The following is an 18,711-nucleotide window of genomic DNA, read 5'->3' as shown; positions in this document are numbered from 1 at the left end:
GGGAAAAAAAAAAAAAAAAAAAAAAAAATATATATATATATATATATATATATATATATATATATATACACAGTGGGTACAGAAAGTATTCAGACCCCTTTAAATTTTTCACTTCAGCCATTTGCTACTCCTTCATTGGAGTCCAGCTGTTTTTAATTAAACTGATTGGACTTGATTAGGAAAGGCACACACCTGTCTATATAAGACCATCTCAAGGAGGATCAGAAGAAATGGACAACATGTGAGTTAATAAATATGAGTGTCCCAGCAAAGGGTCTGAATACTTATGACCATGTGATATTTCAGTTTTTCTTTTTTAATAAATTTGCAAAAATTTATACATTTCTGTTTTTTTTCTGTCAAGATGGGGTGCTGAGTGTACATTAATGAGAAATAAAATGAACTTTATAGTATTTACCTATTTATTTACGTTTTATTTATCTATGATTTTTACCATCGTGTGCGTATATTGTTGTATTGCTGTGTCGGGATATGCTTGATGAGTCAAAAATAAACAATTGAAAAAAAAAAGAAAAGAATAAGCATACTCTGAAACCAGAAAATGCTCTGTGTGCTTTTTAGTCTATCTTGTTATATTAGAGTTTATATTGAGGCCTGGAACCTACTTGGGGGGTTTCAGCACTACATGCTGAGTGCAAAGCCTCAGGAAATTAACACCTGATCTGTGACTAGAGAGTGCTTTACAGGGAGAAAAAAAAAGGTCTTTCTTTAAGATGCGGCCTTGAGACAAGGCTGCATATCTTGCATATCTATTATGCAAGAGTTCCTAATTTATTTGTGCACATGATGACATTGCAGATATATAGTGGGTCAACAGCAGACAAAGCCCTCCAGTGACGTTATTGTCCTTTTAAATGTTTACTCAGCTTGAATTTCCATACCATGATCCATTTCTGTCGCAAACCGATGAGGCCTTATCACGTTTCACTGTGGCACAAAATGAGCATTACGGCGCAAACATTCGGTGGTCCTCCAATATGACAACAGCTACAACCTCAGTAGGAAGAATCCTTTTTATCACATCTGAGTCTACACCTTGCATCTCTTGGAGATAAGAGAGACTCGGGGATTCAAAGGAGGGATAGATGCAGGGACAGGAGTCGGGGGAGGAGGGAGAGATGCGTGCGAAGATGTAGGGAGAAACAGGGAAGTGCAAGGAGACACATTTTTCCTCGATGGAAGTGGGAAGAGCAGATAGACTGACAGATAGACAGGCAAGAAGAAGGAATGAGACAAGTGCAGAGCTGGGGGGGAGGGGGGGATAGAGGTGGAAACAAGAGTGAGCTAAAAAAGAGAGTAGGAGGTACACTCAGGAGTAGGAGGTACACTCAGCTCTGAAAGATCGAAGAGAAGCCGAGTGAGTGGGGGGGCTGACAAGTGGTGAGGAGGACAGAGGATGAGGAGAGGGAAGGACAGAGAGAAAAGGGGGAGGATGGGTAAAGAGAGAAGGGCTGAGGGGAGAGATATAGCAGTTGTTCATTAGTGAAGATGTGTTAGGGACTGGAGGACTGAGCAGGGGAGAGACAGAAGTGGAGGGGTGAGTTATGGACATTGACTAATGAGAGGAGGGGAGCAAAGGAGGAAAGGGAGACACCAGGGGAGAGGAAAGGAGGGTAGAGGAGGTGGAAAGGGTGTAAATGAGACTGGTGAGGGAGGGAGGAAGAGAAGCAGGGGAGGATGGGTGAGGGGGGGGTGGAAGTGAGCGAAGCGAAACTGATGGGGGAGGGGAAGAATTTGCACGTACGCATGCACACACACACACACACACACACACACACACACACACACACACACACACACACACACACACACACACAGTTGAAACTGCAAGCGACATGAGACGGAGACACAGGGGAGAGGAAGAGGAGAATGAAGAGGGTAAGGATGAGGATGAAGAGAAGGAAAGAGGAGAAGAGAGAAAGACACAGGAAAGGAGTCATTGCATGAGGGGAAGGGAGAGAGCAGAAGAGGAGAGGAAATGGAAAGAGCAAAAGGGGAGAGGCAGGGAGAGGAAGAAGGAATAGGGAGGAGGAGGAGGAGGAAGAAAAAATAGGCAAGGGGGGGGCACAGAGAAAAGACAAGGGATGAGGGGGAGTAGGAGTAGAATTAGGGCAGATATTTAGGAGGTGGAAGGAAGGTGGAGAAGGAAGGAAGGAAGGAAAGAGGGTGAAGTACTGGAGAAGAAACAGGAACAAAAACAAGGAGATAAAAAGACTTAGAGAGCAGTAGTGAGGAGACAAGGTGGGAAGTGAGAGGACGAAGAGGAGGAGGTGGGGAAAAGGAGGAGGAAGTGGTGATGCCACAGAGAGAGAAGAGAGAAGGAGCCGGAGGAGTTTGTGACAGGCTGTTACATGTCAGCAGCGGGCACTTGTGACGGGAGCGGCGGCTCCTGCGAGTGTGTTACCGTGAAGGTTAGTGGGTTTATTCCCAGCATCAGGTGACTGAAACATCCCCCAGTCTGCACAGACACACACACACACACACACGCATCCACCTGTGAACTCAAACACGCACAGGCTCGTGCACACAAACACATCCAGGCTGCAACTCACTGAACTGTTCTGTTTTAAAAATATAATAAATAAAAGAAACGAGCACGCAGAGGGTATTCATCTGAGTCCCTGTCAGTTATACACAAAGTAATGCACGCGCCTTAAGACACGTTCACATTCTCACGTACTCGCGCCCACGCACGCGGATGTGCACGCACACTCGTTTCGATTGTGCTCGGCTCTCCTGCCCTTTTCTCCACCGAGCAAGTCTGGACAGCCTGCCTCAGCACGGAGATGCACCGAATCCCTCCGCCGACACACTGGCAAGTAGTCCCTAATTTATGGGATTTTGATAGCGGATTAAGACTCTGTAACACCTATTGTTTTACAAAATGAAACGCCTCCGCGTTTCCCCTCTACTTAAAGGACATTACCCGTGTAATAACCATGACGTGAATTAACAGGTAGTCATATTTTTTAAAAAAATGCAGATTTTTTTTTTTTTTTGGGACAAAGATTTTAAGTATGTTGCACTGTCACGAACACTCTTAAAAGTCAAGTCACACGCGAACACATAAAATAAAATTTAAAAAATCAAGAGTACGATAAACTTAATAGTTGAAGGACTACTTTTTGTCAATCCAAACGGTTGCTTTGCTTGGGAGAGGCGAACGCATCCGAGCGGATGTCCACCTCACTTTTCTGCGGGTGTTGTCCGTCCCCCCGGCGCGCACGCACACACTCACGGAGTCCCTGAGTCCGTGCGGTGCTCCTCATTGTAGTGTGACCGTGCTCATCAATTAGGCGAGAGTTAAGCCTTTTTACACACACTAATTGCCTTTGAACGCTTCGGAGAGGATTGAAAGCTGCGGGCAGAGGCTCGGAGAAGTTTTGAGTTCGGGAAAGCGGAGAGAAAGGAAGCACAGGTACAGTGGGACTATTATCTCCACTTCTAACTACCGGCGTTACTAATGTAACGCGAGGGTACTAGCCGCAAGCTAACTGGCTAACGTTAGCATCCCGGCGACCAAATGGGTTAGACTTAATTTGCACTTTGGTGATGAGGGGGAAATGTCGTCTATTTTTATTTTTATTTTTATTGTTATTATTCAGCCCTCGGGAATGACTCGGACCGTGCTCATTGCCACTGTTTTTTGGTTTAGGGTTCCCTAAACAAATGGGCAAGTTGGATAATTATGACTCAAAGAGCGAGATTTTACTCCGGGGCAGCAGCTGCAGACAGTAGCTGGTAGTAACGGCAGCGTAAGCGTGGGGAAAACAAAAGGACTTCAAAGTGAGACACACAGCATACAGATGACTGCACAAGAAGGCTGTTACAAATGTTGACTTTTAGTTTGTAAACGTAACTCAGATTTCGGAAAATCTTTCAGAAAGAATCCGCTGTCTCATAATATATATATATATATATATATATATATATATATATATTGCAAACTACTCAATCCACACATTACAGCATATAACAGGTCACCCTGTGCTCACTCCTGCTATCCATGAACACATGACTAGTCACTGTAGTAGTAGGAGTACTATTTTTTTTTTTTTTTTTAACCACTGTTTACAAGTATGAGTCAAAAATTGTTGGAAAGTAGAAGTTCATCATCAGACTGCCCAAATAAAATTTAGAGAGGAAAAAACCGAATAGACTTTAGTCACATTACTTAAAACTAAAACGATTTAATTGTTCGTGATACTGTTCGCCCTAGTGCAAAGCGTGTCTGTTGTCCGAATACTGTGCTTAAAATGAGGAAAAGTTGTAAAAATCTGCCCGTATGCTGGACAGAGGATGTGGAGAAAGAGAAGTTGCATATAAGCGTCTGGTGGCTGGGTCACATTTGTTACCACGAGTAGACCCAACTTGTCTGGGTTATCAGCTGATGTAGTGTAGTTGTAGCTCTCTTTCTCGAAACGGTTGATTAATCTGCCAGTGATCGAGGCTACTGTGATCGAGGCTACCCCCCCCCCCCCCCCCCCCCCCCCCCCCCAACACACACACACACACACACACACACACACACACACACACACACACACACCACGAAACTCCCTGAAAGTGAAGCAGGGCGGTATCACGCAGCCCGTCCTCCTGTGTATATGTAGCCTCAGCGATTTCCCAAACATCAGTTTATCGACAAAGACGAAGAGATTTGTGTGAGTCGGTGATATTTTCAGTGAAGTTGGACGCGGGGGAGGGCAGCTGTTGTAGTTTCGGAGGCCACCGGGAGCAGTGATAGACAAAGACCACCAGAGAGCCTCAGCCACTTGCATTGTCTGCTCGGAGTTTGGTGTGTATGATTTTAATCTTGAGGATTGTAAGGAGCCTAACTGGTCCAGTTCATTATGTGGTGGTTGTGGGTGGGTGTGTGCGTGCGTGCGCGCGCGCCGGGGGGGCGTAAAGTACCACATCAGTCACATAACTTCGTGTCCCTGCTTTGTTCTAGCCGCAGTTCAAGTTGAGAACTGAAGATGGAAGTTGCTGATGGGATGGTGAAAGAAAGCATGTGCCTCTAACGTGCGTTTATAATGCGATCCATGCCTGATGTCGTTGATTATTGTTATGCGGGTACTTATCATTTGTATATGAGGAGGAACTAGTTTTGATGAACTGCTTTCTGCTGTGTCTTGAGCTAGTCTTTTGTGCTACTTTTGAGATTCATTGGGCCAGAAATGCAGATGGGGAGAGAGAAGAAGAATAAACGAGGTTTGGTCATGTAATTGTACAGCACTGGCTTTGGCTCACACTTCTTCTCCTGCAGGAGGGTCTTATTTATCTTTGTGGATGCCTCATCTCATCTGTGGTTACATTCTTTGTTTGCTCATGTTTCTGGAGATCCATGTTGGACAGGTTTTACAGCATAGCTTTACTGTTGAAGGGGCTCTCTTTGCTCATGTGATAGGTGCTGCAGAGAGGTCCTTCTGCAAGGACGCATCAGTAGATGGGTGGTGTAAAGGTATCAGCTGATACTGGCCTTGTTGACTCATCATTATACTGGAAAATAATGGCTAATATTTATTTGTTGTATTAAATCAGTTTTTAAAAAAAAAATTTATTTGCTTCCCTGCAACAAAAGGGTGATAAATTTAAATTTAAACAAGCAAAAATAAAACAAAAATATCGGTATGTCAGCTATGAGCTTAACTGCTGCTATGAGTCCTTTTGGACTGATACTTATACTGAAATTTGGTTCAATCCAACCTTTCAGTCTTTCGCTCATACACAAAAAGGTGGGACTACAACTAATAATAATTTATATCACTCGCTGATCTAGTCATTATTTTCTGGACTAATAAAAGCTACTTTTAGCTGCTCCCTTGTCACAAGGGGTCACAGCAGCAGGTAGCTCTGCAAGTCTGATTTGGCAGTTTTACACCTGATGACCTGTTTGATGCCACCCCAAAGGGGATTTGTAAATGGCTCTAAAAATGTGATTTGTCATTTTTGCTCAAAAATTTAACATAAAGTAGTTGCAATGAGACATATTGAGGTGAGATTACAGTTTGTGTTCTTTGTTGAAGATGACACCCCCTTTGATTGAGTCTGGATATGCACTTGATTTGAAGTTGAAACCTGAGCTAAAAGTCGTGGATTTAGTCAGTTATATGTGTTGGCCAGTAAAGGTCAGGATCTCTGTGCCGTTAGATCCCACCAAAGTGTTAACAGGGGTTTTGATTACAGAGATGCTTAGAGACAGGACTGAGAGTTGTTGAGTTCTTGAATGAGTTCTTGTACTGAAAAGCTGGTTTTGGGAAAATAAACTCAGCTCAAGGGAGATAATGGGATTGGCTCCAAGGTAGCAGCATAAGGGCCTGTTTTACTTTACAAGCATGAGTTGGTTTTTATAGGGTTTCAAGTGAAAACAAATAGCAGCCAATGCGCTCATAAAACAAGGCATAACTGGGAGATTTAATCGCTTAAGGCAGAAATGTTGATGAATGGTAGAGATTTAAGTAGAGACATACTTATATGTGTGTGTGTGTGTCCGTCCAGTCATGCCCTCAGTGATGGAGCGCTCGGGGGCCGGGGTCCTGTCCAGGAGCAGAGCCAAAACTGTAACCAATGGGAACAGCCAGCCACACTCCGAGGAAGAGAGCAGCGATGAAGAGCACGCTCACGGTACATACGTTTACTTATAGTTTTTGATATATCGTGATCTCAGACTGTGGTGTTTTAACATGGAGCATTACAAAGCGTACCTACATTTGATACTCCCAGACTCCCATTTTCCTGCCAGCTGTTGATGTTCATTTATTGCTGCAGTGTGTTCTGTCATCCCCTCTCCTCCCACTGTCTTCATCCTTGTCCTTTGCCCACATACGTCTCTCCTTCCTCCATGCCCTCCTTCACCCACTGACTTCCTGTTGATCTTTGAGGAGTCCAATTTAAGATGAGAAATGGCAGTTTTACAGGAGTTGTTATCCTCTGTTACCTTTCTTCCCTCCTCTTTTCCTTCTATCAAGCATCCTTCTTCTTTGTCATTCTCTTTCTGGCTCCATTCATTTCATCCATCTGCTCATGTTTCTATATTATCCCCTTCTCCTCCCTTCCTGTCCTCTGTCCCAGAGGAACCTGTAATCTGTCTCTTCCTCCTTCTGGTCTGCTTCCCTGCATTTCTCATAGTCTCTCTTCCCTCCTTGCTTTCCACACTCTCCATCTTTCTTGTCTCCTGCTAGCTTTACCACAGCACTAATTACCTAATGTCTGCCATCCATTGTTGCTCTAACCTCACTTCTTTGCACCATCTCTATAGGTTTATCTCAGTTAGTGGTGAATGATATGTAAATGTTATCACAGTAAATAGAATTTCTGGATTTTAATACTTCTCTGGATTGGCTTATCATATTTATTGATAGCAATAAGTAATGGAAGTTGTACATCAAAGTTAAAAAAAAAAATTGTTCATATACCTGATAGTTTTATTGGATCTAATATTGTTAGTTATTTTTGAAGTTTTAATGTAACATGAAGCGCACCTCCTGAGAAACAGTCATCTCCATCCACAGAAGAAAATGGGTGGATGTTTGTATTGTATTGTTTTATTATAAATTTAGATTTTAACTTCTATTGAGATGTATGTTATGAATTGTAGAACAATGAGCGTCGTTCATAATGCGCCACACTTTTAAGTTGCAATTTAATAATTTTTCGGATGTTATTTTCTTATATTTCAGTGATGCATAGACATCATTTGTAGTAACGCGTTTTCATATATTTAACATCAATTTTAATTTTTTTTCTTTGTTGTTTGGAGTGTAACAGGCAGTGTTGATGATTCACGATGCTGCACAGTTAAGCAGCATTTAAAGTGCAATTCATTATTGAATAATGTGATTAATGGTTTCAAATGCTTTTTTAGACAGTGTTTGACATTGTCCATTAAACAGTCCTAAAATGTAACTTGATATCTGAGTGTTTCTTAGTTTTAGACTAATCGGTTAGTCTGTTTTTTCCCCTTGCTTAGTCAGCTAACAAATTAGTCGCCAGGAATAAGCCTAGTCAAAATGCTGGTTGTTAGTGGATCTTGCCTGTCAGAGTGTCCTTGTGCAAAGTAATGATTCCTTCGTTTGTGTGTGTGTGTGTGTGTGTGTGTGTGTGTGTGTGTGTGTGTGTGTGTGTGTGTGTGTGTGTGTGTGTGTGTGTGTGTGTGTGTGTGTGTGTGTGTGTGTGTGAGATCAAGCTACAAAAGCTGGAATATTGTACCAAAATGAATGTGTAAATGTGATGAAATATGGTGAGTGGTTATCTATATAGATAAGTCCATTTACCATTTCAAAAAGCTAAGATGATTAGGGCCAAAAAGCCCAAGTCAAGGCTTCACAAACCAGTGGGTGACATCATGGTGGCTATGTCCATCTTTTATATACAGGGCTTAAAGTAGCAGTCTTAGAGATGGAAGGTAAATTCAATCCTTGTATGAAACTGACATTATGATTATTTTAGTGTTTGTATTTTTCTCTTCCTAGCTCATGTCTTTATTTAGTTGCGCAACTTCTTGGAATATTTTCTGCCTTGTTACAGGAACACTTGTGCCCTGCATTACATATCTCAAGGAAATATAAACTCACGTATGTTTGTGTGTCTCTACAGACAGCATGATCAGAGTGGGAGGAGACTACCAGGCTCAGATCCCAGAGTTCAAACCAGGTAAGCTGGGAGGGAGAAAAGCACAAGAAAAAGGGAGATGACAGAAGGCATTAAAACTGATGTTAAAAGGGAGAGCGGGAGGGAATCACCTCTGTGTCTTCTGTTGGGAGGAGACATAGAGGTGAGGAGAAATGTGGAGGAGACTGAAATAGAGGAAGGAGGTGAATGCAGATTAGTAGAGGAGTGAAGGTCAAATGACTGATGTTAGAGTAGAAAAACAGGAAAATGCAAAGAAGAGAAGGCTAGAGGGGAAAACGAGGAGCCATCACCGTCTTTGTCCAGTACTGCAGACCTTAGAGTTAAGCTTGTTTGTCGGTGGTGTTTTATTTTTGTTTGAAGGGAAAGTCAGGCAGAATAAAAAGGTTCAGAGAAAATTAAAGTGAGCTCTATGAAAGATGCCTGATACTTTGAGTAGGTGAAAAATGCCTTGATGCTGATAAAACAATCGTCATAACCTCCATGGAGAAAAGGCAACATGCTCGTACAACAGATTGCACCAAAGAAGGGGACAAGCAGACAAACCAGCATCATGTTTTCTTGAGTGCACAAATGTTGACTTCCCAGAAGAGTTCAGCTGATGAAGAGGGAGCTCTAGACAGATGGAAACATGCAAGGATAGGTGGATAAGAAAAGAGAGATGCTGGGCATTGATTGATAGTTCAGAAGTGGTGGAGAGGAGGGGCATAAAAGTGATGTGAACAAGGAAAAGAGGAAATCAAATATACATACAACCTCAAAATGAAATGTGGATGCAAGTGTTCACTTTGTGCTTTTTGTTTCCATTTGCAGACAGTCCAGCCCGCTACAGTGAGAAGGACCACAGGAGCATGTTGGTCTGGTGTCCCAACACTCAGCTCTCTGATGCAATGTGTAAGCTACACACACACACACACACACACACACACACACACACACACACACACACACACCTGCCTTCTCTTGTGTTTATGGGTGCGGGCTAAGAAATTTGACCTTCGGTTTAATGGCTATATGCTGACTGGAGGATGGCAATTAAAACTCTCCACTGTCTCGTCCTGTGCACTTACGTTCTTTCACTCTGGTGTCCTTTTCCACTACATCTCTCATATTTTCTGTTCTTATGTAACCCATTTTCCTTCACCTTCTTTACACTATTGTGTATTTTTTATTTTTTTCTCCACCCTTTTTTTTTTCCTGGGTGTTTCTTTCCTCTCTGGTGACCATTATTTTGTCTTCTTCCAGTGGACGAGTATATCCTCATGGCTAAAGAGAAACATGGATACAACATGGAGCAGGTACTGCCAGTGCATTAGAAACACAAGCTCAAATGTTTAGATGTCTTTCCCCCTGCTTATTTGAAATTCTGTCTTCTGATCCCATCTATCCTGGTTTCCTGACTTCGTCTCCATCAGGCTCTGGGCATGTTATTATGGCACAAACACGACGTCGAGCGCTCACTGGCCGACCTGGCCAACTTCACCCCTTTCCCAGATGAGTGGACAGTCGAGGATAAAGTGCTCTTCGAGCAGGCCTTCAGCTTCCATGGCAAGAGCTTCCACCGCATCCAGCAGATGGTGCGTGACTGAGAGGCGCACACGTGGTTAAATACTAAAGAGTATTTAACAGAAGAGAAAAAAAAATCTACTTTTTTTTCTTGTTTGTAGCTTCCAGATAAGCTGATCTCCAGCCTGGTAAAATACTACTACAGCTGGAAGAAGACCAGGACCAGGACCTCTGTCATGGACCGACAGGCCAGGCGGCTGATCAACAAGAGAGAGAAAGATGACAGGTTTGAGATGCTTTCACTGAGCATAAAGAGGGCGAGCAGGATGGATAGAGAGATGGAGGAACAAATCATTATGTTCTGAGAACTGCTCAGCTGAGATCTGACATTTAGAGAACTTCTGTGTTAAATGACACTCGATGAGCGTGGCATCCTGGGAAACAAGTCTCATGAATATAAATAAGACGGATTGATATTATTTCTTGTCATTTCAGCTGACATTTTAGAGCATTTCAGACATGTTTGATGAAATTTAAACAATAGGATGGGCACACATTTTAAGCATGGGTATGCTTTGTTTAATTTCTTTCTTTTTTTTTTTGTCTTGCAGTAATGATGAGATTGAGGAAGGAGACCCGGGTAGTGACAGTGATTTTGAGATTGATGCCAAAAAAGAGGTGAGAAATAGTTCAAGAAAAAAAAAAAAAAAAAAAAAAAAGCATATGCGTGCACACTCGCAAAAACAAGTCTTTGTTTTGTTGGTTATAACTTGTTAGGAGACAGCCGAGTTACCTTGACACTTGAATGATATTGGTGATTTAATGTCCGCACAGGCGGCGAAACAGAACTCAAGCAGCACCAGCTCTGACAAAGCCACCCCCAGCCGCTCTGGTCCAGTGAAGAAGGAGAACATTGGCGCTCAGTACAGACACCACCCACTCAGAGCCCGTCGCAGGCCACCCAAAGGCATGCACCTGGAGCAGGCAGACATCATGTCTCTGTCAGCCTCCCATGATGCTGGAGTTCTAACCATTCGCCAGCTGGACACACAGCTGGTTTCACTCAAGAGACAGGTACCAGGGTTTTCAGTGTCATCTTCACTCACATCTTTGTCATCAGATTATAGATATAGGGAGTGAATGCACATGAATGTTCAGCAAGCAGGTTTCAACAGCAAAAACTACTACTCAGTGCTACCAGATGAAAAACAACCCTGGCTCATTGTCCCTTCTTTCTTCCCTCCTGCCTTTCTTAGGTTCAGTCTATCAAACAGAACAACAGCAGTTTGAAGCAGAGCCTAGCTGAAGGTGTTGATACCTTGAGACCTATAGAGGTAAGTCTTTACACTCCTTTCTCTCTGCAGGGTTTGTACAGAAATCTTTGAAAATGCTTGGATTTTAATATTGTCCTTTCAAGGTTTGAAAAGAGCTTGAATTTTGGATATAGCGCTTGAAACTGCTTGAAATTGTAACCATTTTTTTTTTTTTTTTTTAGAACTTTTTATTTTCAATAACAATTTTATCAACATATACATGTCCACCTTTGTCCCATCTCACATTTCACATCTTAACATCTTATTTACGCAGACCGTTTTGAACATTTCACCTACACCAACCAAACAGGCTATTTAAATTCCGGCTCTGTCAAAAGTTATCCAGGGATTAATGATGGAGGAGACAGATCCAACAGAGATACATTTCCTGAAATTGTAACCATTTTATTTTTCAATTCAATTCAAACCTTTATTTAACCAGGAAGGAAAACACACTGAGATTAAGATCTCTTTTTCAAGTGTGTCCTGGGTATTTTAAATTAAAAAAAAAAAAAAAAAATCTGATTGAATAGTATGCTTATGAGATGGAGAAAGAAAATGAATCGGAAAGTCTAAAATGAAGATTTCTCCGGCTGGCCTGCATGTTTGCATGTGACCTGTCAGTCTGCTTGTGACCCCGCCCCTTCCCTGAAGACAGAGAATCGCCGTTTTAATGAGTGTTGGCTGGAAAACTGCAAATTCCAATTACGGATAAGATGAGTATGGAATTATATTTAGATCTAAAGTCACACGCAAGAAAATATAATCTGCGCAAATAATGTCATTCCGCGAGTGCAGGTATTCATTCTTCGCGAGTAAATTCAACGACTCGCTTGCGTAGAACTCAGCAGCCGCGCGCACAAAGAAACACGGCGCACACGAGTGTCTGCTGAGCTGAATTCTACCATAGACATATGTCTATGAATTCTACGCCCATGAAGAAACTGACTTTTCACCGTTTGAACAGAGCTTAATGTGATTGGTCACTTTGATGGATAGTTCAGGTTACTGCGTTAGACCGAGTTACACCGTGGCAGCAACATAAGAGCTGTTTTAAACCGGATTTGCTCACAATCTGGAGAATAAAGTTTCCCGAATTAACTATCAGTAGTTATTGTTTTCTGTCAAGTGACTTATGGCATAATACCATCTTTTTAATGTTATTAAAAATGTGAAATAATTTTGAGTATGTATGTATTTGTATAAATATGTATCCCAGTGTTAATGTGCTGGAAAACCTTGAAAGTGCTTAAGAAGTGCTTGAATTTTATCCTGGAAAAGGTGTATGAACCCTGTCTCTATATCCCTTATTTTCTGCCTCATTTCTTGCTCTGTATTCAATTTTCTCCTCCCCTGATCTTTGCAGTTTGTTCCTCTCCACTCATTTATTCACACTGCCCTTCCTGAACCCTCTCCAGATAGTATTTCACAACTCGTGGCACTGACTCTAGTCTTAACCTGCTCATTGCGCTCTTGCTGACATCTTCATCCATCTCCCCCCTTGCTTCTTACCACCCACCTCACTCTCAGTCTGATCTCCCTTTCTCTCCATCCTAGCCTGCCCCCAAGATGAACTCTCGTTGGACCACAGAGGAGCAGCTCCTGGCTGTGCAGGGTGAGTAAAGGCTGTAGCTTCTTCTTCCTCCCCCTTCCTAGAGACTCACCTCTTGTTGCCAGCACTCCTCTTCCTACCTCCCATTCACATTCAGATGTCTATTAGACATTCATATTTATATTCTCCACACGTGTCGGTACTGTATAAGCTCCAAAATTATTTCTCCAGAAGCTACTGTTGGATATTTTGCTGTAGCCTGGAAATTTGCAAAGGATAGATGGTAATGTTTAGAGAATTAGCCCCATCCTAGCAACCTTAATGGTGTTTTGACTGGAGGCGGCAGGGAATTAATATTGTTCCTAAAAGGGACATTTCTTATTTATTACCTGAAAACAAGTCAAAAGAGAGAGAAACTGAGCAAAAGTGAGGCAGAAAGAACTAGCGTGATTCAGTAAGTGAGTTATAAAACAAATGCAATACTCAGTAGGTGATCTGCTTTTGAGGACAAATATCTGCTTTAATGCAAAAACGTACAATAAAAATGGTTTGAAAATGTAGCCCTCTGCTTAAGTTTAGCCACAGTGATTGAGTGGAGCTCGATTTTATTTTTATGTCTGAAGGTTTTGATAGAATAGACAGATTTTTAGCGGCCCCCGTTGAGATTCTGGCCCAGCCAAAAGGAAAATAATCAGCTGCTAAAAGACCGGAATTGAGAATTTGACTAAAGATTTAATTTGAATAACAACTGTTAAAATATCAGTTAAAGTCTCTGATAACAAACAGCTGCTGAACAGGCAGAGCATAAACCTAAATACATCTTTCACTTGGAGCAACAAGCCCCTCTCTCCTCCACAGGTGGTAACACACATCACTGTACCGCATGCTCACCACCTTCCACTGTATTTTCTGTAACTAGTTTTGTTAAGTAAGGTTTTGTTTTGTAAATGGTCAGAAATCTTTTAAAATACATGGATAATGGCATAAGGTAAGACTCATGCTGATGTGTGTACTTAACCACCCCAAACCCCATTCTAAGCCAGGAGAAACCCATAGACTGTATATAAAAGATGGGCATGGCCAACATGACATCACCCATTGGTTAGCAAAGTCTCATTGTGAAGCCTCTGAGTGTTTTTGCTCTTGTCTTAGCTTTTTGAAATGAGACTTGAGTGCAAGGTGGATCTGACTATGAAACCGAGTGATGCACTTATTAGTCACAAGTTGTCGGTCAGTGAGCATACCCTGGTTTATCTCTCTTTTTGTGGAGACCATAATTTACATATTGAACTTCATATTTTATTTAGTATGACCTGACATGTGTTTGACTGCTGAAACTCATCAGGAAAGTGTTTACTGAGGTCAAAGAGCAAGGGAGCTGGGAGGGCGATTTTTCAAGAGACCGCTGTAAGATCTAATACCTTTTTGCCATTAGAGGACTCCCCCTGCTGGCCACTAGGCAGAATGCAAATTTCAGGCACTTCAGCACGGGCTTTACTTTTCACTCAGAAGCTACCGCCATTGTATATATACAGTCTAGAGGTAAAAACCCTGTGTTTTCCGTGTTTCGATGATATGGTGCAGCTACTGCAATCTAGATTCCAGCTGCACTGAAAGGTGACGTAAACCTGCTTCTGCTTCACCACGCTCAACAAAGAATCACTGGGTTGGACTGCATGAATACAGAGGACTGTACACAAAGGCATTCTGTGTTTGTCTTCATTTTATATGCAGTGACAGTAACTAAGGTTGAACTTAAAGAAATTATACTACACGTTAAATATTGCGTGCATTACTTTCAGCTTCTGAGGGGGTGGGGATAAGAATTAGTTGAAGAATTAATTGGAAAAGATTGCAGCAGCATATCAACTGCAAAAGCAGAAGGTAAAATTAGCAGCTGCAGCCTGTGTGCCTTTGAGCAATACTTGTACCTCCTATCTAGTGCAGCTGCTCCAACGGGAGGGGGGAAAAAAACCCTGAAAGTGTGCCGTGAAGCAGGTCTGGCCTGGAAAAGAGCAGGTGTACTGAGCCAGCTGAGCTCAGGTGGAGGTTAACAGTAAACATGCTCACCATACGTTGCTCTTCCTGTCCCTCCTCTCACATGCTCTGCCTCACAGCTCTCACAGAGAGGGAGGGAGAGAGAGGAAGCTGGCTGATTTATTTTTTTTGTTGCTTGTGATTGCAGTAAATTGATGGCAGGACATTAACCCAGCGTCTCTTTTCCAGCTATCCGTCGTTACGGTAAAGACTTCACCGCCATCGCTGAAGTGATTGGGACCAAGACACCAGCTCAGGTGAGCTTCCTCTTTCTCACATGTTGAAAATGTCTCTTATTCTGACCTCATCCATCAGTGTACTTGAGTGAGCTGCCTATCAGCTTTTCATCTTTTTTCCATTTTCCCTTTTATCCTATGCCCAGCATTTTCCCCTATAGGATCACTATAATCTCCATTATCCCTGCTTTCATTTGTCTTCTGCCCTCCAATGTCCGCCTCTGTGTCCTTGAGAGCAGCACCACTTTGTCCTCATTCTCGTCTTCTCTAACTCTCCATGTCTTCCCGCCTTGCTCAGGTGAGCTCATTCTTTGTGAGCTACCGGCGTCGCTTCAACCTGGACGAGGTGCTGAGAGAGTGGGCAGCAGAGCAGGTGGCCACCAGCCGAGACCAGAGAGACCTGAGGAGGAGTGGCGAGGAGATGGCAGCAGCTACAGATGGAGGCGCATTAGAGGAGGAGGTGAGGCCAGAAAGGATACGCAAGACCCTGAATACCCAAAGAGTGCCTGTAAGAGTTTCTGATTTTGTTGTCACGTGAAACCGGTTTATAGGACAGCGAAACTAAATATTGTATTTCATCTGAAGCAGTCGGTGTGTCAGCAGGGTTAAATGGCACGTTTCGACTGCAGACTAAACTGAAATCTTCCACTTTGAAACAAACTCATTTGTAAATAACTGACTCTGTAAACCCCTGGATATCAGGTGCACTCATTTCATGATACCTTCTGCTTTTAAATAAAGGATTAAACAAATTACAAAGGCTGTAAATGGATTTTTATCTCTGGCGGTAATTCAGTATTCTACTTTCAGCTGTGGATAAACACATTTGTTGCCTTAGTACAGAAGGAGCGCACTGAGCGGCTGAGTGTAAATAAATTTAAGGTTTTATCCACCAACCCTATCCTCTGTATGACTAACGGATTTAAAATGGAGCTGTTCTGCTCACATCCAGCTCCGTATTTTATTCTTAGACCCAAGTGTAACTTTGTGTGATTCACAGTTCAAACCAATCCTGATTTATCTCACTGGGCCTTGGTGGAGCCCCTCTGTCTGACCCTTCCAAATATGATTTGAACAGCAGGTGGGTGGGGCTTGAAATGGAGCATTTAGAGCAGTCTGAAGCATCTGATGACGCCACTAAATGTAAAGGTTTTATTTATCCACAGCTTCTGTCCCTCTCTCTGCATCCTGTTACTGCTCCTTCTGACTCTCCTCCCTCTCCTTCAGGTCAAAATGGAGGACTCCCTCTCAGATGCTGCAGGCAGTTCCTCTCCCCCCGCCTCCACTCACGCTCCATCCTCCCTCTCCCAGCCTCCCCCACTGCTGCGTCCAGCTCCTCCTTCAGCACCCCCAAGCCTCCTCCGTCAGCCACCTCCTCTTCAGACGCGCCCGCTCCAGAACAGAGCTCCCCACAACCACCCTCCACCTCCGCTCATCCGGCCTGCAGTGACCACCACTTCCTCCTCCGGGAGTCTTAGGGGTTCTCCTCCCAGCTCCTCCTCGTCCTCCACTGCAGTTCAGATGCCTCCATCGCTGGTCGGGCTTAAAGTGGAGCAGCCCAACTCCCACTGAGACATACAAGACAGCAGAAGGAACACACACACTCACTCCACAAGCATGCATAAAATCACACAAACACGATACTTCTCTTCAGTCAACCTGGAACTCGTCACTCCTGGGACCATCACATGACTACATCGTAGATTGACACGCTCAGGTGCGCAGTGTGACATCACTCGTCTTAAAAATGTGTCTGGAAGAGTGCAAGGATCCCATTAGTGACGTGAAGGCCCTTTACTGTAATGACAAACACCTACCTCCAGCATACACACACACACACGCAGACAGAGCTAGGAACTCCAAACACTACATGCACACAACAGACACTGGATCATGAAGCCGTTGAAGAAAGCCACAACCACAGAGAGCAAACCCACCTGCATGTCTCCATGGCAACTCTTGAACATCTGGAGGGCTGTGGATAAACACACACACTCACTCTCTCTCTCTCTCTCTATATATATATATATACTGTAGTTCCATTGGGCAAGTCATCCACACAACCATCAGGATAAAGATGACTAGATGAGGGAAAGAGGAAGAGTAGCTAGTCCACAGCTGAGCCAGACATGCTCCTCCTAAGAGGGCGTCTACGTCACACAGTTTTCTTTCAAGTTTGGACTCTCAGAGGGGAGCAAAAGGTACCTCTGCAAAATAATCAGGCTTTGTGAACAAAGCTGAATCTGTTTTTTGGTTTTTAATTCATTGTTGGCAATTTTTTATTTTTATTTTTTTGGTTGTGCTTTGGACAGAAATCTTCCCTCATAGCCATTTATTACTGTTAATTGGAGTGGTGGTGTTTTATTTTATTTTTTTTTGTTGCTTTAACTAGAGTTATAAAGATGTGCGAGAGGTAGGCAGTTTGTTACTGTAAGTAGATTAGATGGTGTATATGTTAATTATTGAGCACAGAGTAAAAGAGCCTGTTAACCCACATGCAAATGAACCTGGTCTCAGATTTCCAGAGCCGCTCAGTGTTCAAATCCTGCTTTAAGTTACTTTGGAGGAATATTTCAAGTTCTCAATCCCAAACTCGTTTTTTGGATGTTCTGCAGTGCAGCTTTAAACATCAGCCTCTGATGTTTACATAATGGTGTTAATATTGATGTGTCTGCAGTTAAAAAAAAAAAAAGTCCTGCCAAAGTTTTGTTGTTGCTTTAAAAGCAGAGTTAGCTGTTGAGCATCACAGAGAAGTCTGACATTTTACATGGTTGGGTTGTTTCTTAAACAGGAAGTATGAAAAACCGAAGGAAGAGTTTGACATTTTTGGAAATTTTCGTGCTCGCGTTCACGCGCGGCCTCGTTTACCACTTGAGTCACATCTCTGCAAGAAAGCTCGCTTACCAAAATGCCAAAATCATTCATGTAAACAAAACGGTGCAAGTTGTGACTTTCAGTTAGATCCAGTGTCTGAGTAATTTACAAAAATGACCACTTAAGGCAGCTTTCTCCACAGTAGCCTCAAGGCCTGTCCTGTTTTGGCACAGAGGTCAAAGGAGATGTGGAAGAAATCTGTGCTGCAGCATCAGCCGCTTGATTAATTTAGCCAATGATCTGTCAGGAAGTGCTGTGGTTAGCACTTCCAAAATATGGAAGGTGTGGGACAACCTGATGAACAAATGTAGATGACAGAACCATATTTGTCTGTGACACCTTTGTTGCTTATTTCTGTTGCAGGTCTTAGACTGATTGTGTCCAGCTGCCTTTTTATGCAGCTCTGAGGTCATGTCACGTTTCTTTAAACTGGCCAGTGCTGCCCTTAGTGTAGCCTCAAATCACCTTTTGTTAGCAGAGGCCTCGAGTTTTCAGTTGAATGCAGCACTGAGTAGAAATGGAAGCTGTCCATCACTACGTT

The 18,711-nt window shown here is 42.9% G+C and overlaps 1 protein-coding gene across 1 annotated transcript; it reads left to right on the top strand.

Moving 5' to 3' along the window:
* Positions 1-3,231: 3,231 nt before the first annotated feature.
* LOC115775073 (REST corepressor 2-like) lies at positions 3,232-18,711 on the top strand. The gene is made up of 14 exons (XM_030722526.1): positions 3,232-3,439; positions 6,523-6,648; positions 8,620-8,676; positions 9,466-9,546; positions 9,898-9,950; positions 10,068-10,229; positions 10,320-10,444; positions 10,770-10,836; positions 10,993-11,232; positions 11,415-11,492; positions 13,029-13,086; positions 15,250-15,317; positions 15,595-15,756; positions 16,524-18,711. The coding sequence occupies exons 2-14, from the start codon at positions 6,525-6,527 to the stop codon at positions 16,866-16,868; spliced, it is 1,620 nt and encodes a 539-aa protein (XP_030578386.1). The 5' UTR covers positions 3,232-3,439; positions 6,523-6,524; the 3' UTR covers positions 16,869-18,711.

The sequence above is a fragment of the Archocentrus centrarchus genome (assembly GCF_007364275.1).
Source record: "Archocentrus centrarchus isolate MPI-CPG fArcCen1 chromosome 18 unlocalized genomic scaffold, fArcCen1 scaffold_23_ctg1, whole genome shotgun sequence".
NCBI lineage: Eukaryota > Metazoa > Chordata > Actinopteri > Cichliformes > Cichlidae > Archocentrus > Archocentrus centrarchus.
Note: the sequence above shows the minus strand (reverse complement) of the source record. Positions and strands in the feature narration are given on the sequence as shown.